Raw genomic sequence first — 24,346 nt, forward strand, 5'->3', positions numbered from 1 at the left:
TGCTGCACTTGAAGCTGCCCACGACATACTGAAAAAGTTACTAGGCGGGGTGGCAATAAAATATTGAAAAGTTGTTGATTGATGTATTTGCTTGTAAGGTTGGATGCATGTTATATTTCTAATTGACGTTCGCGACTTTCAATCGACCTAGCTAGAGACGACGTGCGCAATCCAGTCAACTTTGAGAGAACTTATGTGTAAAAAAAGTTAAAGCTTTACCAAGGTTTGCAATGAATTCACTCAAGGATTCCAAATACACTATCAGCTACATTTTAGACACAGCGGTCATCGACTCGAATACTTATCGTACGCATTCTTTGGGTGTAAACTCACTTGAATACGACCTGGACAGAGAGGTTATGTTTTCGGGTGGAAGAGATGGCATGATTTTGATGCATTCTCCCTCTGAAGAGCTGGAATTAGATGCAGATCACGACGACTTTGATCAACTGGACCTCACCGCATCCGAAGTCAAATGCTTCATTAAAAATAATTTGAGCAACGAACCAGTCATCTTATCTCTCGAGGAAAGTATTCGCCGGGGAATGGAATACGTGAGGCCTCGAAAATCCTGTTACAGAGCAATAAAGTCGGCTCAGATGCACCTAGATTGGATTACTGATATGTGTGTCCTTCCACAAACTTCTTTAGTGGCATCTTGTTCGCATGATTCAGCAGTGAAAATTTGGAATTATGAGACAAATGTTATTTCAACTGTTGGGTTTCACAATGACTATGTCAAGTCAATGAATTTCAATCGAAAAGAGCTTGTATCGGGAGGTCTTGATAGATCGATAAGACTTTGGGATATAGAGAAACAAGAAGAAACTGCATCTTTCACGGCGACAGAAGAGAACAGATCTGTGTATGCACTTGGTTGTCACGGAAATTTGATAGTTTCTGGGGGTCCTTCGCATATTATTTACTTGTTTGACAAACGGAGTATGAAAAAACCAGTAAGATCATTTATTGGTCATACAGATGCCGTTCGCAGTATATGCCTGAAAGAACGTGGAATACTTTCAGGGTCATCTGACGCGACGATAAAGCTATGGGACTTAAGGACAAACAGGATAATGAGGAATCTAGATATACATGAATCGTCTGTTTGGTCGCTTTATGTGCCCGAAGAGCAATCAGATTTTGATATTTTCTATTCAGGTGACAAGAACGGCCTTCTAATCAAAACGGATTTGCGATCGTCCAACCTATGCGACTTTGATATTTTCAACGAGGATTACTTGAATTCTAGAATGAATCAAAATCTTGGCATAGCCACCGCACTTGCAGATTTGAATTCCCATTCTGTACTCAATTCGAACAGAAATGGACAATATAATAAAGCAGGAGTTCTCAGTATTACAGGCTCTAGCAGTTCTATATGGGCATCTAGCGCCAATAATGATTTAGGGTTCATTACTAATTGGGTTATTCCTAAGACAGACAAATTCCTGCTCTATCAAGGCATCAAGCTCAACAAAAATCTGTCGATGTTGAATATAACGAGTCGAAACTCACTCGAAACCACCCGTGCGGAAAACCTTGACATAGCTAGTCAACTATCAAGTGAAAATTTGGATTATATTGATGATGCTTTGAAATCACAAATGAAATTACACAGGCCCACCTTTGAAGTTGGGGGCCCTTTATCCGCTGCAAGTGGTTTGAGAAATATTACTACGAACGATTCGGAAAGCGAATCAGAATTGGATGATGGACGCCAATCATATTTTGTCAATCTAAACGGGGGTCCAAGCTTCGAATTCATTATCAGTGATGATTACGAGGATTCAATTCACAATACAATAAGGAATAAGTTTGACAAAAAACCTTTAGACATCCTTTTTCAAAAACTACCTGATGGATACGTTTCTGTTGTTCCTTACAATTCCAAGCCGATTGAGGTTTTGCGTGGAGAACATGGAATCATCAAATGCCGAATGCTGAATAATCGCCGACATGTGGCCGCTCTGGATGATGGTGGCAAGATGTACATTTTTGATGTCGTGGATTGCTCGCTTAAAAGAGAGATACACTTTTTTGATCATGATAACAAAGGGGCACAAATGGACATTGATACACTATTTGATGAATTTATTCAAAGTATCCAAACTATGGAATCTCTTCCGATGTGGTGTAGCGCTCATGCAAAAGCTGGGAAATTGGTGATCACTATGGAGGAATCAAATTATGCTAGCTGCGATATCTACTTAGACGAATTTGAGATGGAATATAAGAATTTCAGGTTTGACTATGATGAAAACATGGAACCAGAATCGACAAAGGTGAATGTTGGAAAGATGGTACTGAAATCCTTATTTCTTGGTTTTGCTGATTATGAGAGAGATTCTCTCAGGACGAGAAGTGCAAGTTTCTCTGGCAATCAGGCTACTATTAGACGCGTTTCCACGAGTTCATCGAATGTTTTAACGAAAGTCATTAACAAAGAAAATCTGGTTTCCCTGGCAAGTGTCAATGACTCCATTGGTGAGAAGTCATCCGAAGCGGACAAGGAAAAGTCAAAACGGAAGTTCTTCAGCAAGGTCAAAACTGCTTCTCCTAGCACGACTCTCCCCTCGAATAATGAGGCTTCTTCCGCTGAACAACCCAAAAAGTTGACACAGGCAGACATATTGACTAATGTTAGCAGCTACAGTGAATTGCAAAATTATGTTGCTTCAGGTCAACTTAAGCCGAAAATTGATGTTGATCATAACCCTGAAGTTACCCAGTCCAATGATGTTCTTATAGTCATAAGCGAAAAGGGAAAGACCGAAACAAAAGCTTTGTTTAGTTTCCGAAAATCAGAAATTGCGAGTAACTATAAAGCACTGGAGAAGATTATGCCTTTATGGGCTCTCAAATACTTGCTATTTGGTTACGCCACTGTCAAAGAAACTCCAAAAATTGTGTTCTCACTTGTTCCCCATCCGTCGATTAAAGCTGAAAGTCTGGAAGGTTTTGATTCACACCGCCTAAATGCTTATCAACAATTACGAATTGCAAGAGTGTGTGAGTTTGTCAAAGAAAAGCTACCGGAATCATTGCAGGACAAGAAAATTGAATTATGGTGTAAGGGTCAGAAACTGGACCCTCGCATGACTCTAATTACGGTGAAGACTCGAATATGGAGGACAAGTGCAGACACTGAATTAGTGTTCAACTTTGAAAGCTGATCTACTAGTTACCCGGAAGACAATGTATAATTATTTTTTAAAAGTTTTTTCTCGTTTCGGTGAATTTGGTTAGGTTTAAATCGGCCTTGTAAACTTGTTAAGGCGTGGGTGTGTGTCAATCTGGAATACTCCAATATTGTGCTTGCTAGTTGAGAAGCATATCACTGATTTTTCCCAATCCTTACTAAAAAACACGCTCAAACATGGATGATATTGAGCGCACTACCTCTCGATTGTGGAGGGCTTATAGGACTGTGAAGGAAATGGTGAGAGATCGCGGGTATTACATAACACAAGAGGAAATTGATATATCTCTTGACCAATTCAGAGAAAAGATCTGTGATTCCATGGGAATGCCACAAAGAAAACTTATGTCATTTCAAGCAAATGCTTCACAAGAAGCTGCTGAAAAATACGGTGACTTGGGACCATTATGGGTTGAATTCTGCGATGAGCCTTCTGTCGGAATAACTACTATGAAGAATTTCTGCCAGCATATTGCAGACAAGAATTTTGCTACTGGTATTTTTATCTATCAGCAGAACATGACTCCTTCGGCCACAAAAGCGATCGCGGTTGCAGAACCAGCCATTATCGAGACATTTCAGGAAGCTGACATCATAGTCAACATCACTCACCATGAATTAGTTCCTAAACATATCAGACTGTCGACTGAGGAGAAAAAAGAATTGCTGGCGCGGTATAGATTAAAAGAATCGCAGTTACCCAGAATTCAAAGAGAAGACCCTGTTGCTCGATACTTGGGACTCCGTCGGGGACAGGTTGTCAAGATTATTAGAAGATCCGAGACGTCAGGAAGATACGCATCCTATAGAATTTGTCTTTAAGGTTGATCGCTGTATAAAAGATACGTCCCAATGAACGAAATTAATCAATCAATCTAGCATTTACTCAAGTAACTTGAAGCTAAAAACTCTTGAGAAATACTATCAGTTCAGGTGACCACATACCACAGAATCCTGCACCCCGGTCCACCAAGATACGTCTGTAAGGTGGAGTTCTTTACATGGGGATACTTCAACTCCTGATTTGCCCAAGAAAACCGGACCGATGGTTATGATTAATGAATTAATCAGGGGCTTCCCACTACTCGAATCTCTGGATAAAAGCAAACTGTTAATTACCGATGCGCCTCCCTCAACCATGACTGACCTGATGGATCGCTTCTTCAATTCTCTGAAAACTACCATCCATTGAAATCTGGGTGCTGACTCATTATCTAATGGAAGCAGCACAATATCATGGTGAAGGCAAAAGCTTTCGATTTCGGGGTTTGAATTGATCGTGGACAATTTCACTAAAACAATTGGCGGAAGACCTTTTTTCTCCAAGTAAGCTTGTCTTAGTTTAGAATTTTCATAAAAAGGGCCCAGTTTGAATGTGGGATCAATAATGACAGGTCTTATCAAATGATTTGGGTCGTCATCATTTATCTTGAAACGACAATTCAGACTTGGATCATCAGCCAAGAAAGTACCGATTCCAACGAGTATGGCGTCGTGCTTCGATCGTAGATAATGGGTCATGGTTTTAGTTTCTAGATGTGAAATTGAGGTTCTGACTCCAGGAGAGCTACTAATCCTTGAATCGATTGATTGTGCAAATGTTAAAGTAATAAACGGAAGATTTTCATCAGTATCGGATCTATTTAATGATGCTATCGGGACTTTTCGTGGCAGGTATGGATCTAGAAAATGAACAAGAGATTCTGTCAGTGGAGGTAATGGCGCCATTAAAACGGTCAAGAACTTCCAGTTCTAGTAAAGTACGGAACAAGTTAACAATGCAAATCAGTTGGCTAAACTTAGATTAAAAACAATTTTCTTTATCCCAAAACTCAGATTTATCTTTTTTTTATTCAGCTCTAAATATATGGAAAAAAAAAGTTATTTTGTTCTGAGAATTCCATAATGAATTGGAAATCGCGTGGGTTTATAAGAGTATGCACCACTATTAGACGGCATCCGGTTCGTATCAGACAGTATTCTCATACTCAAGTGGGGAATGCTACCCACACAGAGGACTTCAATGAACTTCTTCCAAAACTCAAAAATATGATTTCTCATTTGCCAAAGAAATCACTTCCATACTACAAACAGCTGGTGGCATTCGACGAATGTACATCCCAAAATTGCACATATGATAGCAGGACAGGAAAGGTGATTGGTGGACTTGAAGCATTTTGGCAAAGTATACATAAAATTATGCCTTTGTATGATAATCTTGTGCATACAGGAGAGTTAAAAGAAGACAGGATGGACAGCTTGATATCTCTTCTAAGAAATGGATTAAGAATACACAGGTACGAGCTGGCCAAGCAAAAGAAGAATCTGGACAAGGACTTGGATCACTCGCTAAAAAGCACCAAAACTTACCTGACGGAATCGTTGAGAAAGGTAACGAACGAGATATTGAAGTACCCTACGCTTCAGGTCAGCCCTGCAGGTATATCTAACATATTCAAAGCTTACAAGGACTTAGGCTTTGTTGAGGAAGCTGTACAATTTTGGGAGCAAGGGAAGACTAATAATAGACTGAAACCAATATTTGATTCGGAGCCAGTTTTAGGTAGCGTCATCCACTTCTTGGTTGATACGGGTGATTTTGACTTGCAAGAGGTCAAAGATTTGTATGATCATATCAAAAGCAAAAAGGCGAAGCTGAATAAAGGGAAATCTGACATTCACCCAGAGTTAGTAGTTGGCATGATTAAAGCTTGTCTTGTGAAAGGTGAAATAGATGTCGCTGGGGAATTATTCCAACAAATAACATCTGATGTCTGCAAAGAATGCGAAAATTTGAATAGAACTCCATCACCGAAAACGCTGAGTTATATGACGAATGCACATCTTTCATTTATTGCTTATTCGTCCGATATTGCAACCTCAAATATGTTTTTTGAAAGCGCTGCGAACGGTCAGTTACCATACCCTACTCCTCTACAAGTGAATTACATAAAGCCATACATGATGAATCTCTGGCAATCAACTTATGATTTGCATTCGGTGCAGAAAGTTTGGGAACGAACGTGGAAACATAACGAGATACACCATCGATCTAATGCTTCTATGTCATCATCGCTGAATGATCTCTTCTTCAAGATTTTTTTTTCAAGATACCCTCATTGCACTCCTGATGGTGTCAAACATCTCAAACAGGTGATTGAAGCTTATTCAAACGTCAGATCGATGGATGAGCCCTTTTTCAATTGCCTACTTACAAATGCTTCAGCTTGGAATAATACTGAAGTGTTCCATACTATTGTCAAAGCAGCAGACCTATATAATTTCCCGAAAACCAATGTTTTCTATCGTTGTTGTTTGAAGGCCTCTGGCTCAGTGAATTTGAAGGCCCCTGAGATCATCAATTTGGTACAAAGGTTGTTTTCAGCAAATGTTTCCATGGGCTACAGAAAAATTGCCAATGCGGACTGGCTTGCTATAAGGGATGCAACAATCAACTCTAAGATAGTATCGGAAGAAAAAGTTGATTTGTACTTCAAGCTTTGGAAAAAATGCTCACCATATTTTGCAACTCCATCTAACTATTATTCGTATCAGCGAGAAGACACGAAACTCAATGCTGCCTACTCTCACATCTTCAACAACATTAGAAAAATAGATGCTGAAGAAATAACATTGAATCAACTGGATTTCTTTGTCAAGGACCACCAGATAAGTTTGAAGGTTAATTAAAGGAAGTGTAATTTTATCATTTTTATTTATTTGTATATACTTTCTCGGCTCAATTCCCAAATTCTTATAATTATTCTGAAGTTATTGGTTACCTTTACTGTAGAGGACCAATTCGGATAGAGGTATTCCAACTCCGTACTGAAGAGTACTTGTTGACGAGATCTGTGCTCACATTCTACAAAGTTTTGATATTACTCTCCAAAATGGGAATATGTGGATCGAAGGAGGCACCAAAGACACCAGGAAATCCAGCTTTTCCTCAAAATCAGATGGAAGCAAAAGCAGCTAAAAATGAAGGACGACGGCTGGGGAGTGCTACCGAAAATGAAGCTAACGGTCTAAGCGCCAAAGAGCTTGCCGCCAAAGCTGCGAAAGATCGATACGAACAGGAAAGGAAAAAGAACGAGAAAGGTGAGCTGGGAAAAAAGCTTGCCCAAGAAGTCAAGAAATCATCCAAAGATTATGCGATGGAGAAGTATCATAATAAAAACAAAGAAGAGCTTGTATACGATTGATAAGATTTGCTTGCAAACAATAATGCCTTGAAATCCTTTGAACAGTGCAGTTACCTATAATCTTGACTGTTGTAGTATACGTATGCTCAAGGTGTTGCTTTTAAAATGGAGTAATGTAATATTGATGTGAATCAGAGATCTTGGTGGAGCAAATTAGTGAACATTTGAGTCCAACAAAGCATTTCGGAAACTTGTAAATAAAATGATTTGAAATGACATCATGATCAAGATAAGTAAGGCCCTAAAAATTCTGTCAAAATATGCTTTATTACTTATACTATAAACAAAAAACCCTTAGGCCTTTCAGTACACGATATGACCAACCGAGTTTCCGAAGTTTGGAAGTATACGAACGCCGATTGTAATTAGTGAGCATAAAGAAAACGTGGAGTGTCTGCGCTTCAATAGTAAAATTCTATCAGACCATGAAGATCTACAAAAGGGATCAAGAGCCCATTTATTTGGTGGGTTTCCCGCAAGTGCTACTTAACACGGGGGTGCCCGGGTAGACCTCGTTTTTCCAGTCTCAGTTACTTTCAAATCTTACAAGCCCAACCAAGGAGGACGAGACAGCTCAACTACGAGAAAGGTATTGCAAATGATGAGAATCTGAATCTAAATGGTCCTGCATTTATCAAGTGACGCTGCCAATTCTCAGCAACCCAAATGGTAGAGGAAATCCTCAGCTCAAAGACATTTGGACATTGAGGACACTGTAAATGAAGTACGTTCACTCTCGCCTATGTATCAAGACGTGAGCCATTTTTTACCTGAAAAAAATTACCAAAACATTTTATATCTTCAAAATACATCAAAAAAATATCAATATACGGACAAATCAATTAATTAACTAGCAGGTTTCTGAGGATTGTGTCACAGGTGAAAACACTGTATCACAAGCTTTGCAATAATGTTAGCTGTGTGTTATTTCAAGCTACCAGATATGCAAACCCCTGACCAAGTAGCAACTGAGGGGGTTGGTTATCCGATCTCTAGTTAATCGATGAAACACTGTCGATGAAAACACGCCGGATGAAGATATTGAGCTTTCAGAAGCTGAGTCCTATCTATGTAAAGGATGTACGCAAAATCCAGAGAATGGATGATTCTTCACGCGAACTCCATACAAATATTCTATTACTATGTATATAGCGCCGCAATGTTCGAACAGTTTGACATGATACTTGAAATTAGCCGACAATGCATACCAACCTATCATAGTTCGTCGCAGGACGACAAGAAAAGTCATAATAGACACAATGCAACTTTACAGGGTTTCAAGATGATGTCTTCATGCTATACACCTTTTTGACATCAATTTCCCTCTTGGTACCTTCTGATTATTCACCCTCAAAAAACATGGTGGTTCTTTGACTTCCCTCAAAGTGAGTATGGAGGAAAATATTGTGGTAAGGTAGGGAATTCTTATGTTTTGACGGGAAGCCCTTATTAGATTTATGAATCTACCAGACTTATTCATTAGAACAAGGATATTGATGTCCTTTTGGTGGCGGAAAGCAAAATGCTCGGTTATTGGTATCTGAGCAACAAGCTTCCTTATGTTAATCATCACTAATTCGAATCTAACATGCATCTACAGAAATCTTTCAGGTCAGTCACACCCCTTGAATTTTCAGTGTAATTTGAATAGCTGTTCAAATGTTTTTGGTTTGGTATCAACAGTTCAGCAAGTGCTTTGTAAATTGAAGCACACAACGGAGAGACCCGAGAGTGTTTCATGCGGTCAAATCGAAATTCCTCAATCCAGGAAAAGGTTTCATTATCAAGGTGTTTCATTGGATGACGAGAAAGATACTGCTATTTGAACACTATGCTCAAATTATTGTTAGGAGCATTTCTGACCTATACCTTACCTATGTCTTCCCATGATGAATTGCACAGTCTATCTGCAAATGTCCAAGTAGTTTCCATAGACATAATGGACACAGTATATGAGGAGAAAACACACGGGCTTGATTCAATCTTAACATAGGTCTTCGATGTCTTTGATCAAATTGGTAAGATCACCTCTGCTTTTTGAATCAATCTTGATACCATTTTTTTTGTCCATATCGGCCTTCTTCAACAACGCTTTATCGACTGCAGGGCAGATACCTGTCCTTGACAAAGTGCAAACATCACATCTTGGCCTCTGAGGTAAACAAACAACTTGACCAAAACCAACTAATATGGGATTGATTCTTGACCATTCCTCTTTGTGGTCCCAAAGCATACTTTCAAAACATCGCCTTATATATTCAGGATCCATATTCTTGCTTGCAGGTACCCACTTGAATATTCTCGCCATTCGTTGCATGTGTGTATCCACTCCAATACCAGTGTTGATATTCCAGGCTATTTGCAACAACAAGAATCCCATTTTTGGACCCACACCAGGAAATGAAGTAATTTCCTCGATTGTTCGAGGAATCTCTCCATTGTATTTCTCATGAAGAATGATGGCCGTTTGTTTTATATATGTCGCTTTTCTGCGATGAAAACCAACCTTATAAATTAGCTGATCCAAGACGAGTTCGTCGATGTCAAGTATAGCCTCCAAAGACAAACCATGTTCATAGCCTTTGGAAATGAAATAATCTTGTAATATTTTCATCACTTGAAAGTTAACCTCATCTTTAGTCTGAGAAGAGAGCATCAACGATATAAGACACTGGAATCTGTACACTTTTCCATCGGAAAGACCAGAGACCGCAGTCGCAACATTTGCACAGCCCATTTCATCAACGGGTGCTTTAATCCTGCTTCTCATCTTCTTGATTTGGTTGTACATGGGCCAAAAATGTGGCGGAGGTCGCGTCGGCAGAGTTTCTGTGGAAGTCACTCGTGACACTCGTTGTTTTTTGGTTTTAGCTGCTGCGATCCAATCCTTTGAGTCGTTCTCCGTCTTAAATTGACTTCTTCGGCGCTTGCTAATCATTAGATCGTGTTGCCTATTTGATTGCGGTGAACTACTTAACAATTCTTTGCTCTCAAATTCAGACATTTCTTTTGCATCATTAGTCTCATCAGCAGTCGAAATCTTTGATGCACTTGCAGTCAGCCTTGACCTCCTTGTTTGTCTTTCAGTGAAGTACAAGCTGGGACCAAGCTCGTCTTTGATTTTTTTCAATACCATTCCAAAAAAGTATTAAGTATTTCTTATCAAGATTTTATAGATCAGCCATTAGTAACCATAATTTGGGCCGTTGGAAAAAATAATTCACTCCCACGCAAAAACCTGACTAAACTCGTATTTTATTCTGAGATAAAAAATGTTGAAATTCAGAGTATTGTATTATTCTTATGGGTGATCACGCAAAATAGCTGTTCAGGAAAGATCTTTAATGGCAGCTGTCTAAGCAGATTTTGGTGTAGATAGGTAACGGCGAACTATATTATGAATTATTTAAGATTTCAACCACTTTCCCAATGCTCCTGACCTAGGAAGTAAAGCTGATAGTCTCACGTACTCGACTAGAGAAAGCACCCTTGATTACAGATTACTATCCTATGCGCTTCAATGGGAGGACAATTGTAATGGGCACTTCTAAAGTCTACTGTTGAAAAATAGAGTTATACAATAATGACGGTGAATCATAATGTGCGCGTTTCCGATGTGTTATATAATGTAACTTAAGTTATTCCAAATTGAGCTAGCATGGGAAGATGATCGCTTGGATACGACTCATTAGGAAACCATGGAAACTCATTCACAGAGTCAATATCTATGTCCCCGAGAACTCGAAGAGGTGTCAAATTCTTGCTGTATTTGTTCACCCAAATGTAATCAATAAATCTTTTGAAGGGTTGACTATGCTTACGGCACTGAAATTCAGAGGAGTTTACCAATGATCTGTACTGGGACTCAAATCCTAGAAGACCCGTATCCAATATGTCACCATCCAGTTCGCCATAGTCATAATTGAACCGGGTGTCTTTAGCAATGTCGAGCGAGCCGTTTTGTAGAAACTCATAAACCATGGAGTCAGGAGTGGAATTAAAGTCCCCAACCAAAAGAGCACTCGCTTCTCCCATGCGCATAATCTCTTTGAGCTGGTGGTCATTTACTTTATAGAAATTTCTCATTGTTCTCCTGAGTAAACGAACGAGCAGGTATGTTTGCAGAACTTTGACATCGGGGAATTCAGGAGACCAATATAGGTGTGTGTTCGTCACAAATATGATCGTTCCTGTTTTCTTGTGTCTTACTGTTGCAATGAGAGCAACAGTATTTCTAGGCATAGCACGTTCTCTTAAGTCGCGAGTTGGAGTGAAATATTCGGGATTTTGAAAGTGTTCAGAGTATTCGACTGGCTCATAGCCAAGGAGGTCAAATTTATTGGAGTTGACAAAAATAGACACACCATCCAACTGGTCTTCGCTTTTGATCCAGTAAACAGGGGGCTTCTTTTTTTGAAAAATGGAATCAAAACCCTGATCTTTCAACAAGGGTTTCCACGTTTTCTGATAAACATTGAATTCCATCTCTTGAAAACACATGATATCTGCTAGCCGTGATAAGTCCATTAAATTCTTGTTTATAAGAGCTAGCCTATACTGCCAGCTTGTGAATTTTGCGGGTATGTGATTGTAAACTTCTGGCCACATGTATTGCTGAGAGAGAAGGTTGTAAGTAGACACAGTGATGGTCTCGTTTCCAGACTGTCTTTTTGAAGGACTGACATCAAACCAATTTCTTCTCCTAGTTATAGAATTGTCCAAGGTGATTGAATATGATCGACTTACAGGCCTATATTTTCTAAATCCTGTAACAATCCTCATTACTTCATCAAAAGATTATTTTCAAAAATCTTATTTGTGTTTCCCCGGATTTCATTTTTGATAAATTATTGTAATGCCATTTTTTTACAATAAGATAAAGTGCACAAAAATACGACTAATAGCTAATCACATAGCAGTAAACGTAAATAAGTAGAAAACTAACGACTCAAGTCTTTCTGGAAAAACTGCCGTCTCGGAAATCAGCCTTAACTTTCTTCGCTGAAGATGATTTCTTGAACTCGAACTTAGATATCAATGGTAAGTGATCAGAAACAAAATCTGCACTCGGTAGTCCAATGACCCTTTTGGCATAGTTGGGATCCATTTCTCCTAGCAAACCTCTAACAGACAATGTTCCAGTTGAGTACCAGATATATTCTATGACATTCGTGTAGGTAGGACTGAAATTCGTAAATGGAAGCTCGTTGATAGCTCCATAGGCGGACTTCAAATGGAATGGGTGCGTGCATCCTTCAGAAGTGAATTTTCCGTAATCCCTTCCCTTGATATCATAATGCTCTTTCACTGAACCTTGAGAGAACAGTTGATATACAGCAGAGTCTCTCTGAGAATTGAAATCACCACATATCACCAATGGGATTTTATTCAACTCATCTTTGTTATTCGTATATTTTAGAAGAAGCACGCGCAATTCCTCCAAGAGGACTGCAACTTGCATTGTTTTCACATCATTAAATTCTGGATCCCAATGTAAATGTGTGTTTGCTAATACAATCTTATTTCCGGTGGGAATATGATGCAATATAGAGATGGAGGCTATGTTATCCTTGTTCATGAACCTATTGAATATGTCCTCAGTCTTTTTATATTTGTCTTGAGTCATTACCACTCTTCCATATTCGATGATTTTTTTGTCGATCAATTCGAACATTGAGGTCTGGAAAAACGTAGCACAACCATCTACTTTCTTTGCATTCTTATCATTCATGGTTCTCGCTCTACTTTTGCAATGAAAAACAGACTTATAACCATTGCTTTCCATTATCGGAACCCAATATTCTTCATATGTTTTGGTTTCAACTTCCTGGAGACAAATGATGTTTGTTTTGTACGAAAGTATTTCTTCTGTAAGCTTCTGCCTTCTATATTCCCAAGCGAGCGCCCACGATGGGGTGTACTTGAAATATTTTGGAGTGGCATAGTGTTGACATAAAGTGTTGTAGCTCATCAAAGTGAACGAATTAGAGCCGTTTGAAGAGAGATCACATTCGATTGCCGGCTTCTGCTCCTCAGGGTTCAGATTAGGTTCCCCATCATCTCCAATTTCTATCCATTTACGGGGTTCAGGAGGAGGCAAGCGTGGTGCTTCATCCCTCAAATGAATTATCAAGCCACGAGTTCCCTTCTTTGCAATGATATTGACAAATTCCTGACTGAAATCTTTATTTCCCTCCACTCCCAAAAACTCAAGTTGGTATAAATTTCCAAATTCATATGGAACATCCTTCAAATCGTTTCCGAAAAGGTATAAATATTTTAAATTGAAAAGCATTCCTAATTCTCCAGGAAGTTCCGTTAACATGTTGAACGAAAGATCAAGCACACGTAAAGACTTCAATTGTAAAATTGCCTCTGGTACTTTTTTCAAGTTGTTTCCATTGAGATATAATCTTCTAAGGAAACCATAATGGAATAATTTAGGTGAAATGGTTGTTATCATCTGACCACTAAGATCTAATGCAGTCCAGAGCTGCGTGTTGTTTTCTTTGATTCTTATGCGCTGATCTTCTTCTTCTTCGTCAATTGAAGTGTCGTTGCTCATCTTTTTGTGTTGCATCAAACCTTCATTAGTTTGCTGTTGATCCTGGCTTTGTTGGCTTTCCTGAACGCTGGCCAAAAGGGACTTAGTTATATCAACAAGCGAGTTTCCTTGCTTACTCGACATATCGGGATTGCTTATGAGTTTCCTCGACGACGATGCGGCTTGACGTGCGTAGAAATGAGGCAAGTTGGAGTTCTTGGCAACAACTGCCAGCTGCATCTGGTGTTGCCAGTGAATCTGGCTTGATACGGAAGCATCAACATGAATAGGGTTGAGTTCGGTTTGTGTGGCCAACTGTCCGCTTGACAACTGAGACTGAGCCTGTTGAAACTGATGTTGATGACCTGGCAAGGAAAACAACTGTTGTTGTTGCTGCTGCGGAGTTCCTGGCTGCTGTAATTGCTGAAGTTGTTGGTGCAAGCTTTGAAGTTGACTTTGCTGGCCTGATTGATTAGAAGGCCTGTATCCACCTTGATAAAGGGTTTGAGCCAAGAAGCTTGATGGATTTAAACCCTCTGATTGTGGTTGGTTTTGATGTTGACGCTGAATAAAACCATCTTGCAAAGAAGCAAAAGGTTGCTGCTGCTGTTGATAAACATAAGGTGATTGAAATTGTTGTTGTGGTTGCTGTTGTGCTTGTAGCTTCTGCTGAAATTGAGAAGCTGTATTCATGATAGAAAGTATAAGGACTTTGGTGTTACAATGAGCTTTAAAAGAACGTCAATTATAGTTCACACCACTGGATTACTCTGCGTCGTGAAAATTGTAGCTGAATGTAGCGGCTAGTAAAATGTGACTTGAACAATAATTGTTTAGTTGACTACCCATTCGTTTTGTTGAGCAATGAGCTTCTCTGTCAAGAAGATTTAGAGCTATAGAATGTCTTCAGTATTGAACAATCTTCTTGTCAATTGGTGAATAGGCTTTCGATGTAAGCAGCTATGTTTGCAAAAAGGTTTGTAACTAATGTTGATAGTAAACAGTTAATCTTTGTCGATTATGAAAATCATTTTTTTCGTAGCATTATGTAATCAATCGGCTTCCCAATCGAGGGCATGACAACTTCAAGGCAGTGCTAAGAAATTTTTTTGAAGCCTCCCTGGTAAAAATTAAAATGTACTAACATTTAACGCACTCATTATCATTAGATTTTGAATATCCCCAGTCAGCAAACTGGAAGAGATCAAAATGGGGTTTTCACTGTCTTCCAATTGGAAACAGCTGCAAAGGAAACAAATATCCAAAACCAAAGGAATAGCGAAAAAGCGACCCAAATCAGCTGCTGCTATGGTGTCCAAATCTGTCAAAGCATCTGCACTTTCAGATAAAGAACCCAGTGTCTCACTGAAATTCACAGTCACGGAGTCTACCAATAATGTATCGCATAGGAAAAGAGAAGTCGGCAAGTATTTGGCCATGGACTGTGAGTTTGTGGGGGCCGGAGAAGAAGGGGAATCTTCGATCTTGGCTAGGGTATCGCTGGTAAACTATCACGGGATAACTGTTTACGACACTTTCGTTCTTCCAACCGAAAAAGTGACAGATTGGCGAACCCATGTGAGTGGTGTTACTCCCGCGCATATGAAAGATGCTGTTCCCTTTAAAGAAGCCCAAAAAAAGGTTTCAGATTTACTACACGGAAAAATTTTGGTGGGGCATGATGTAGGACATGACTTGGATGCCCTGATGCTTTCTCATCCAAGATTCATGATAAGAGATACTGCGAAACATTCACCTTTCAGAAAAAAGTATGCAGCGGGCAAAACACCATCATTAAAAAAGCTTAGCAAAGAGATTCTCGGTGTTGAGATCCAGTCAGGCCAGCACTCATCTGTCGAAGATGCTAGGGCCACGATGATGATCTACAAGTCTGCGAAAGCCGAGTTCGAAACTATATTAAAGAAACCGCGACAACTTCATAAGTGACAGAAGCTTTTTGTCATAGGACGCATAATGTGAACTCGCTCTATATAAGACAATTAATGTATTCGCCACCTCGAATTTGCATTGCCAAAACGTCATTCTTCCTGTATGTGAGCTGCTGTGATCTTCTCCACCAGTTTTCTAATGAGTTTGTCTCTCTTGGATTTTTGCTTGGCCTCCAAAGGACTAAGAAATTCTGATGACCGATCTGAGTACGTGAACTCCCAGGCCTTTACTCCGCTAAGGCCAGCCTCGTCCACCTTTAGTAGAAGCTCTTCCGCATAAGTATTTCTGTTATTATATTCTTGACGTGTGATCATACCCGAAATCGTATTCAGAGTAGTGTGCAACAGCCTAGTGGATGAAGAAGTCTCGGCTACTTTTCTCATTGTTTTGATCATAAAATTGAATGCGCGCCAAGCAATTTTAGGATTTCTCTGAGTGATTACATCGTAGAGCTTCAAGCATTTGTAAATAATCGTTTCATCCCCTTTTTGAACGTTGAAGCAACGACATAAATTCAGTGTGTTCACATAAACATCCGGAGTATCTGAATCGAAATAATCAAGAAACACTTTTGGGACATGATAACTGTCACTTATTCTCACCAATTCAAGCTCCCTCATGCCGCATTCGTACAGCGTACTCATAAGTTCAGAGTCATTTTGAGAGAAAACAAATAGGTAGAAGGCATACGATATTGTGTTTAAATCAAACTGCCTGTGGTATTTTTTCACAAACTTCATGCTTTCTCTGTATCTGGCTGATAAAAGTGTCTCAAGGCAGCCAAATGTAGGGTCTGTTGCGAAAGGGATTTGGAGGCCTTTAGAGCAAACACTTGTCATCAAAACATCGAAATGTTCTTTGGTGACATCGATATCATGAACTGATTCGAGTTCCTCCAGAACACCTTCGAAAACCGCCCTGTGATTGAATAGGTAGTCTCTGATTTCGACGTCAGTTTCACTCAAATGATTGGCAACCTTCTTCAGTGCAGCACTCATAATTTTTATCGAATACTGATAAAAAATCACATTATCGGACAAAGACAGAGCAAATCCAATCCAGAAGAATTGTGGGGCAAAAGGAGAGCTAGACGGAACCCCTTCGGTAAGTTTCGTAAATGAGTGTAGCACACAAATCATCATGTAAAGCTTGTCATTGTCTTGCTGAATTTTATGTTCCTGAACTGTAAGCATTTCTGCCAATACCTTGAGAAATTTTGTGACAATGCTGTAGCTGACACCTTCCCTGACTAGACTGCCCAACACGAGCATCGCACGTCCCTGAAGTTGGGCTTCCTCTAAAAAGGCTATATTAAGCACGTAAGAATTCCATTTGATGAGATGCAGTTCGTAGTCCGCTGGATCACAAAGATCTTTTAAAAATGATATCAAAGATTCTGTCACTGTAGCAATCGAATGGGATTTGTTTACCATCTCAATTCCTGCTTGTTCGGTTGTAGTGGACGCGATTCCATCGTAGCGAGTTAAACCAAACAACATTCGGTATCTGGCTCCTTCAAAAAGCTCTATTTTCTCTCGAATCAATTTGATTTGAGCGGGAGTCAAATCCTCACGAGATAGAAACGAATGGAATGCTCTCATTACCAAACGGAGAATGGATGTACGAAATTCCAATGGCCCTTGGTCCATGTATATCGTCACGAGGTAAAAAATGTCACTGATATACATCTGAACAAAAACTATGGAGTCGAAAACAAGAAACGTTAAAAAACGCGTCAAAACTGTCGTTTCAATCCATCTTGTGTGGGACTCCAACTCCGACTCGTCATTGTTGATGAAGTATGACCTCTCTCGTAGTCTATGAATCAGTAAACCACATATTTCCACCGTGGGCGTCAATGGCCAATATTTGGTGATTTCCTCCCATCCGTGGCCTTCGGCCTCGTGATCAATGGCTGCAGATATAATTTCATCAATAACAATTTCTACCAGCCGATCTTCCAGGCACAACTCTCCCCATATATATAAGGCAAAGGCAAGCGTCGTGGACTTGGACTTCCTGCTTGCTCTAACAAACTTTCGAATTAAATCGGAAGTTCTTCTTGGACCCCTTATAGAATCGGCCGAATAAACGTATCTGAATATGTTCTTGATCCATGGCGAAGAGTATATGACATATGCATCTTGTTCTTGCTCCTGACAATAGTCAAGAGTATCAAAAAATCCGGACAAAAAGTCGTATGTCAGCTGAGGGTGATTAGCGGCAAGCTGGTCAGATAGAGCAAAGATATACTGCACATCACCATACGGAAACTCCATCGCATCACTGCTAACAATCTTTTTTCCAACTGATAGGCTGAAACAGTCTGTCATGGCTGTGAGTAAGCGGAACGCAGCGTTTCTAACTTCGTCAAATTGGGAAAGAAGACCCGTCAATATTATATTTAGAAGCTTTCCAATTGATTTTTCGATAGACCTGTCCTCTTCATTATCCAAAACTTCCGCTGAATATTTGGATTTAGAGAAATAGATTGTGCGCATGATTTCTGCCTTTTTGGAGGATGTCAATATGAGTCTAAAATCTGTCATAGTATCCGTTGTAGAAATTTCGTTTGCAACCCCTGTAAAATTAGATGGACTCATGGTTGATAGTGTCGTGATCGGATATATATCAACAAGGTACAGCGTTTTCATTTTTTGACCAAATTTGAGTTTTTGAGGTTGAGCAGAAAATATCTGAAGGAATTTGTTCCCAATCTTCAAGTTCACAGGAACAAACCGTTTGACGCTTTCCTGATAAAGACTCACATCATGGAACGTGACTCTAGCATCCTTCGTCACGGCATTGGTATAATATGTAAGACCCTGTTTGGCTAAAGCCTTTTCGTCTTCATTTGCGCTCACAAAAAACACCTCGCATTCGGACAGCATGTTCGCATTTTCAAAATGATGTTTTGCCTCCTTGAGAGAGATCAAGTACCTGTGAGAGACATTGAAAAAATATAGACGTTTCAAGTTTTTCCTGTATTTTTCAGCGAGAAGAGTGAACATCAAATCCAATACTGGACTCAATAAGGTATCATTGTTGTAAGCCGTGCAATCGATTAAGATGCAATACGGATTTTCCCAGTATTTGCTGCTTGTGAGAAATAGCTGATAGCACAAGATTTCGGGTGAAGGCTTCTCTTCTTCGCAATAAATTTGGAACATATCCACAATTACAAGTGGAAAACCGTCCCTCGTAATAGATTCCTTGATCATAGGTTTGAATTGTCTGTCGGGCAAAGAAACTTGCGACATAAAATCGTACAATTGGACTCCTCGTTCGGACTGGTCTCTCCTGATAGATTCGGGAATTTCATAAACAGTGATCCTTTTGGGAACTCCCGACCTCGAAAGAAAGTTGTCAATTTCTCTAATCATTACAAACCGTTCCTCCATAGGGACATCAAAAATGGGCGACGGTTTAGAGTATATCATGCGAACATCAAGCCAGTGGTCGTATAAAAAGTTATGAAAGAAGCTGTATTCGGTTTCGATACAACTCTCGTCTATGATGTTCTCTGACTCGTCTGACAGCATTGCGGCATCTGAAACATTAGTCACCTCTACCATGAATTTGTTGATCTTGGCTTTTTGCTCCTTTAGGTCCTCAATCTTATTCTGCAAAAGTGGAATCTTAACAGAGACAGAACTTTCATTGGCAAGCAACTGCAGGATACGTGCAATTTGCATCAATGAGCGCTTCATCGGAACAGAGATCAACGGCAAAATATTCAAGCCTTCTGGGGACACAATTGCTGGATTAAATAGTCTCAAGAATAAGAATGCTCCTAGAACCGAAAGCTTAGATTCTGGAAATGTGATAGATGTCGTATCATAAATTGTCTTCGATATCGATCTTAGGCCTTTTGGAATCTGGTCCACAGAGTTCGTAATGGCGTCAACTATCATGGTGAAGTATTTCATAAACAGGCGCAAGTTTTCTTCACAATTTTCGTCGTCTACGCTGATCTTTTCGATTTCGAAGTATTCGCCAGAGTTTTGCAATTCATAAAAAATCGGCTTGAATATACTCACCAGGTAATTTTTGGCAACTCTGTGCGAGTAAAGGGCAACCATCCGGGTCGCCACGGTATTTGATCTTAAAATCTCAACGTAATCACTCGTGTCTAGTATATCCGCACGAAGTAAGGATGTAATCATTGAAAGCTCCAGTTCCTTATCGTTTGTCAGTGTAAGCAAGGACTTGGCAAAATCGTCAACCTCTGAAGTAGGACAGACTTGAGTACACGAGTATAGCAGTAATCTGTCGGTGGCGACGAGGCCAAGGCCTTCTGTCATTATTTCCTTTCTTTGAAAATCTGAGTCTGTATTCATTTGTATGCTGAGATTCTTCACAATGCTTGTAAAGACGTTTATGAAAGATGACCTCAGTAAAATGTTTTCGTGATACCCCAATGGGAGAGAATGTTTGAGCCCAAGGTCAGAATTTGACTTAAGTAGATTGATGAGTGCCTGAATAATGTTTTTGACAATAATTGAGGATCTATGACGATCTGCCATGTTCATACCTTCAGATTGGTCGGAAACATCAAGGTGTTCGAGGATTCTTACAAACAAATTGAAATAGTTGCTAAATGCCACTTCGTTTGCCAAATTACCGTGAACCCTTCCATGCATACCGCCATTGGAAGCATCCAAGGGAAGACCAAATAGAATGATTTTGAGGATCAACGATGTCTCAACTTTTATGTCATAGTGAATATCATTCAAGTCCTGTTGCAAAGCTTTCTGTGTCCTGGATACACTTGCGTTAGGAGTCTTGTATTCAAATCTAAGAACCCGCTTGTTCTCGTCTTCTTTTTCTTGGATGAAACGATAGTTGAATGAGTTTTCGAGGTAGTTTGCGATAATTTTGGCATACTGATTTTTTCTCAAAATGTTCCCGTTAAGTGATAAGTCATCAAGACGAGGCAGAAACGATGATTGCAATTTGCAAAGTTTAAGCTTGAGTTTCAAAAATGAGTAGTCATTATCAATCTCAGAATCCATCATGATTAACATCTTCATGTTGAGTTCGCAAAACTCCCCTGTATGGAAAAATAAGGATTCATAGTCAATTTGACTGATAGTCCGCAAAACGCTTACCACGACCTCGCATATGTGATAATCCTTTTTTTCATACGCTGACTCGAATCTCCAGAAATGTTTTGTAAGCAGATCCAAATAAACGCCACACAAAAAGGGGTGCATAGAAACACAAAGGACTTCTCTTGCCTCTTCTCGCTCCTTGGGATCTGATGAGAAAAGGTTAATAACTTTTAAATTCAGGAATTTCCTCAGTTTCTCTTGAAACACATAGTGACGAGGATCCTCTTCAAAATCTGGAGACATCAAAATACCTCCTAGGGATGCTAAGTAATCTGCGTAATCTTCGTATTGGTCCTGATCAAAATTAGACATCGATGAAGAGGACTTTAACGATCCAGACTCCAGAGCATTTGAAAGCTTGAGTCTCTCGTACATCGTGTTCCAGATGTCGAGAAGTATCTCATTTGGAGCCTCCAAGTTGGTCAGGTGATCGCGTAGCTTCTTTCTCATTGCCATAGTTCCAGATGGGAGCTTATCTGAGAGAATTGCTCTCGCCAAGTGAGATGCTGTATTTTGGAAGCAGGTGGGAAGGTGATGCCCTCCTGTGACCATCTGCAGAAAGTTGCTCAGCAAAAAGCGAGATTGTCTGTGAGTTTCCGCATTATCTGAAAATAGTCCCAAATATACTGCCTTTTCGAAACTTTGCAACAATTTGGAGCATTTCCCTGATTTGTGAAATTCAAGAATTTTTGGGTTTGAGAGGCTGAAGTTCTTATAGTCAAAATATTCCATTCTCAGGCTTGCGAACTCGGCCAACAGGAAAAGCATCTTTTCCAGTTCATCCCTGGTTGTGTGTTTGGAAATACACATTTTGGAAATTAAATCAAGAATGATTATTGACGCCAAATGGCCCATATGAGCGTTCTCGTTAGTGCTGCTGGCAGCACTCTTCGGGAAGCTAATCAAAAATTCTTCAACAGAATTGGTGACATAGGGATCATCTCCCAATATGAGTTTTACAATAGGAGCCATTGCCACAGAGAATTGCTTTTCAAAAACAGAAAGACTATCATTCTCAGGGTCAGGAGCTAAAGCATGGTAGAATATTGTGGGGCAATATTTGAGGGTTTGCAAGATGTTGATGAGACTTTGCCGTGAAGTAGCAAGAACATTAACCTTCATTTTGATAAGATGGGGTGCATCATCATTGCTATGGCTCGTGATAATGCTAGAAGTAGACAACGATTGTGTAGATCTTCGGGAAGATGACCCTGCGCCCTTGATGTCTTTGGTGGAAACTGGACCGGATGTAGTTGAATACGTTGAGGGTACTGATGATGGAGCAGATGATATGGATGCCATAGCAAGAGATGATGATGACGTTGAAAGGGTATGCTTGAGAGGAGCAATAACTTTAGAAGAAAAGTTCTTAGTTTTGTAAACGTTCTTGAGCATTGTAGAATTTAGCTCGGTTGCATGAGTCGTGGTGGAGATAGATCTGGAAGAGACCTCTTTGGCAGTCGGAGATTGTAAATTTGATGCTGAGGCGGATAGTTCGTCCATTTCCGATTCCGTGGTGGGGGTGGTTGGAAATTCCGTTTCTGTCTGAGCACTTTTGGCAACAATACTTTGTTGCAAAGCATCTCTGATATCCACCACCGACTCACTCGAGTCATTACTCGGTAATGAATCTGTCTCAAGTACCGCATATGCAGTGGTATTTTGAATGGACAGCTTTTGCAGAGTTGAAAGCATGTAAGGGAATAAGGTCTTTAGGTAAGCCATGAATTTACCCGTAGTGAGTTTGTTGACAAGAGTTTTGATACCCCCAGTTATATTTGACAAGCAGATTGGTTTCGAGGAATAGTTCTGAAATGCATCTATTGCTTCCAAAGTCAACTTTTTGGGTCTTAACATGAAGCCGGCAGCATAGACTTCAATTCTATAGCTATCTACCAGCTCGGGCTCTAGGTTGCTCGGATAATATTGCATATTATCCATACTTAAATCGAGCCTCAGTTGGTCATAAGTGTTCGAGGCAAATTTGCCTAGCGGATGATGTGGTTCGTACAGACTTAAAGAAGATCCCACGAGCATGACTTTGATCAAGCTATCAGTTGAAGATGGGGATTTCTGGAATATTTGAGTCAGATCATTTAGAAATCTGTGTTTTGAGCTAAAACGCCCAACAGATCTTTTAAATGTCAGTGTTGAAGACTTTGATTGTCTTTCATCGAGATATTTTTCATATGCCACTGGTGCCAGAAGAAGAACAGTCGCCAAAAACCGGTAGACTGAGAGAGAGTACGCTTTGACTTCCGCGAACTTGTAAACATAGTCAAATAGCGACTCAGCCTGGGTGTTCACGCTCATTGATTTGGTGCTCGTCAAAAAATCACGCGTTCGCGTGACTGCCCAGTTGTATATGCTTTCAGAAGACCAATATAGAATAAGGTTCTGCTGTGATTGACGAGTAGTTAACTGAATAACGCTTTTCACTATCTTTAGGTAGGCCAGAACATTGTCTGAATCCAAGTAGGCAAGACCAATGAAATCTGATCGCGGCACAAACAAAGCTTCGAAGCCAATCCTTCTATATTTGTTCTCCAAGAATTCAAAAAATTCAGATGCGTTGCTCGCTGCAAGGTACTTGACTATGTCATCACAGTAGCCATCTATTTTCTGAATATCTTTGCGCTCGTATTCAGAAAATTTGGCGGTATAGCTCTGGTTTGATGTCAGGATCTGAACAGCCTGTATACAGCATGTTTGGGTTTTCAGATCACTCAGAAGCGAGATTAGTTTTTTGGCTATTGGCCGAGATATCTTGCGCGGTTTAAAGAATAATCGGCTCGAAATGTTTGCCTGTGAGAGTGCAAGTTCCGAGTTTTCACTTGACGTTTCTTTGTCGCTGTCCATATTCGAATGGTGTTTGCTCCATATGACGTTTATGAAGTCAACTAGCAAGCTCAGTATCAGTTCTAAAGATGCAATCGATGTTGGTTTCCTTTCCTCTATGGGGGCATTGTTGTCAAATTGATTGATGTGTTCGATAGTGTTCGCCGTGCAAGCAGCAATGTCGTTAATCCACATGCTATCTGCCACCTTACAGAGATGATTCTTGGCTTCCTTGTAGTTATGGTCCGACTCAATTTGCGAAACGCTCATGCCAGATTTGATGGGTAAAATGCTCTCTATTCTGGCATAGAGAGCCGCGATTATTGACTCAATTGGCCCTTCTGTTTGATCGGCCTCCTGTACTATAGATGACATAATGAATTTCTCTGTTCTAGGAAGCTATTGGATCAACTTCTATATAATGAGGTATATTTTTGCGTGACTTTCTGTCCACACACAGAGAATCCAACTGGTTTCTTTTTTAAATTAATCA

At 39.9% G+C, this 24,346-nt stretch overlaps 10 protein-coding genes across 10 annotated transcripts; 5 read left to right on the forward strand and 5 right to left on the reverse strand.

The window, feature by feature from the left end:
* The first annotated feature begins 104 nt into the window (after positions 1-104).
* Positions 105-3,188, forward strand: OGAPODRAFT_16252 (uncharacterized protein). Its single transcript, XM_018354292.1, has one exon. It carries the CDS (start codon positions 231-233, stop codon positions 3,174-3,176), a length of 2,946 nt encoding a protein of 981 aa, XP_018211589.1. The 5' UTR covers positions 105-230; the 3' UTR covers positions 3,177-3,188.
* A 70-nt stretch (positions 3,189-3,258) lies between these two features.
* Positions 3,259-4,798, forward strand: OGAPODRAFT_16253 (uncharacterized protein). Its single transcript, XM_018354293.1, has one exon. It carries the CDS (start codon positions 3,380-3,382, stop codon positions 4,022-4,024), a length of 645 nt encoding a protein of 214 aa, XP_018211590.1. The 5' UTR covers positions 3,259-3,379; the 3' UTR covers positions 4,025-4,798.
* On the reverse strand, positions 3,259-5,378 carry OGAPODRAFT_82246 (uncharacterized protein; the record flags this gene model as incomplete). The annotated part of the gene is made up of 2 exons (XM_018356602.1): positions 3,259-4,841; positions 5,320-5,378. The coding sequence occupies 2 exons, from the start codon at positions 5,376-5,378 to the stop codon at positions 4,127-4,129; spliced, it is 774 nt and encodes a 257-aa protein (XP_018211591.1). The 3' UTR covers positions 3,259-4,126.
* Positions 5,379-5,452: 74 nt separating this feature from the next.
* OGAPODRAFT_47576 (uncharacterized protein) lies at positions 5,453-6,892 on the forward strand (the record flags this gene model as incomplete). Its single annotated transcript, XM_018355553.1, has 1 exon — positions 5,453-6,892. One exon carries the CDS (start codon positions 5,453-5,455, stop codon positions 6,890-6,892), a length of 1,440 nt encoding a protein of 479 aa, XP_018211592.1.
* Positions 6,893-7,095: 203 nt separating this feature from the next.
* OGAPODRAFT_12669 (uncharacterized protein) lies at positions 7,096-7,407 on the forward strand (the record flags this gene model as incomplete). Its single annotated transcript, XM_018353329.1, has 1 exon — positions 7,096-7,407. The coding sequence occupies one exon, from the start codon at positions 7,096-7,098 to the stop codon at positions 7,405-7,407; it is 312 nt and encodes a 103-aa protein (XP_018211593.1).
* A 1,133-nt stretch (positions 7,408-8,540) lies between these two features.
* OGAPODRAFT_16254 (uncharacterized protein) lies at positions 8,541-10,498 on the reverse strand. The gene has a single exon (XM_018354294.1). It carries the CDS (start codon positions 10,409-10,411, stop codon positions 9,392-9,394), a length of 1,020 nt encoding a protein of 339 aa, XP_018211594.1. The 5' UTR covers positions 10,412-10,498; the 3' UTR covers positions 8,541-9,391.
* Positions 10,499-10,996: 498 nt separating this feature from the next.
* Positions 10,997-12,146, reverse strand: OGAPODRAFT_76185 (uncharacterized protein). The gene has a single exon (XM_018356141.1). It carries the CDS (start codon positions 12,013-12,015, stop codon positions 11,041-11,043), a length of 975 nt encoding a protein of 324 aa, XP_018211595.1. The 5' UTR covers positions 12,016-12,146; the 3' UTR covers positions 10,997-11,040.
* Positions 12,147-12,293: 147 nt separating this feature from the next.
* Positions 12,294-14,691, reverse strand: OGAPODRAFT_16255 (uncharacterized protein). Its single transcript, XM_018354295.1, has one exon. The coding sequence runs from the start codon at positions 14,189-14,191 to the stop codon at positions 12,356-12,358; it is 1,836 nt and encodes a 611-aa protein (XP_018211596.1). The 5' UTR covers positions 14,192-14,691; the 3' UTR covers positions 12,294-12,355.
* A 398-nt stretch (positions 14,692-15,089) lies between these two features.
* On the forward strand, positions 15,090-20,652 carry OGAPODRAFT_87334 (uncharacterized protein). The gene has a single exon (XM_018356861.1). It carries the CDS (start codon positions 15,161-15,163, stop codon positions 15,896-15,898), a length of 738 nt encoding a protein of 245 aa, XP_018211597.1. The 5' UTR covers positions 15,090-15,160; the 3' UTR covers positions 15,899-20,652.
* Positions 15,090-24,228, reverse strand: OGAPODRAFT_93633 (uncharacterized protein; the record flags this gene model as incomplete). Its single annotated transcript, XM_018357380.1, has 1 exon — positions 15,090-24,228. One exon carries the CDS (start codon positions 24,226-24,228, stop codon positions 15,991-15,993), a length of 8,238 nt encoding a protein of 2,745 aa, XP_018211598.1. The 3' UTR covers positions 15,090-15,990.
* Between the last annotated feature and the right edge of the window lie 118 nt (positions 24,229-24,346).

This window comes from Ogataea polymorpha (genome assembly GCF_001664045.1).
Source record: "Ogataea polymorpha strain NCYC 495 leu1.1 chromosome Unknown OGAPOscaffold_3, whole genome shotgun sequence".
NCBI lineage: Eukaryota > Fungi > Ascomycota > Pichiomycetes > Pichiales > Pichiaceae > Ogataea > Ogataea polymorpha.

Coding starts and splice junctions, on each gene's coding strand:
- OGAPODRAFT_16252 (XM_018354292.1), top strand. CDS start 231: ATGAATTCACTCAAGGATTCCAAATACACTATCAGCTACATTTTAGAC.
- OGAPODRAFT_16253 (XM_018354293.1), top strand. CDS start 3,380: ATGGATGATATTGAGCGCACTACCTCTCGATTGTGGAGGGCTTATAGG.
- OGAPODRAFT_16254 (XM_018354294.1), bottom strand. CDS start 10,411: ATGTCTGAATTTGAGAGCAAAGAATTGTTAAGTAGTTCACCGCAATCA.
- OGAPODRAFT_76185 (XM_018356141.1), bottom strand. CDS start 12,015: ATGTGGCCAGAAGTTTACAATCACATACCCGCAAAATTCACAAGCTGG.
- OGAPODRAFT_16255 (XM_018354295.1), bottom strand. CDS start 14,191: ATGCAGCTGGCAGTTGTTGCCAAGAACTCCAACTTGCCTCATTTCTAC.
- OGAPODRAFT_87334 (XM_018356861.1), top strand. CDS start 15,161: ATGGGGTTTTCACTGTCTTCCAATTGGAAACAGCTGCAAAGGAAACAA.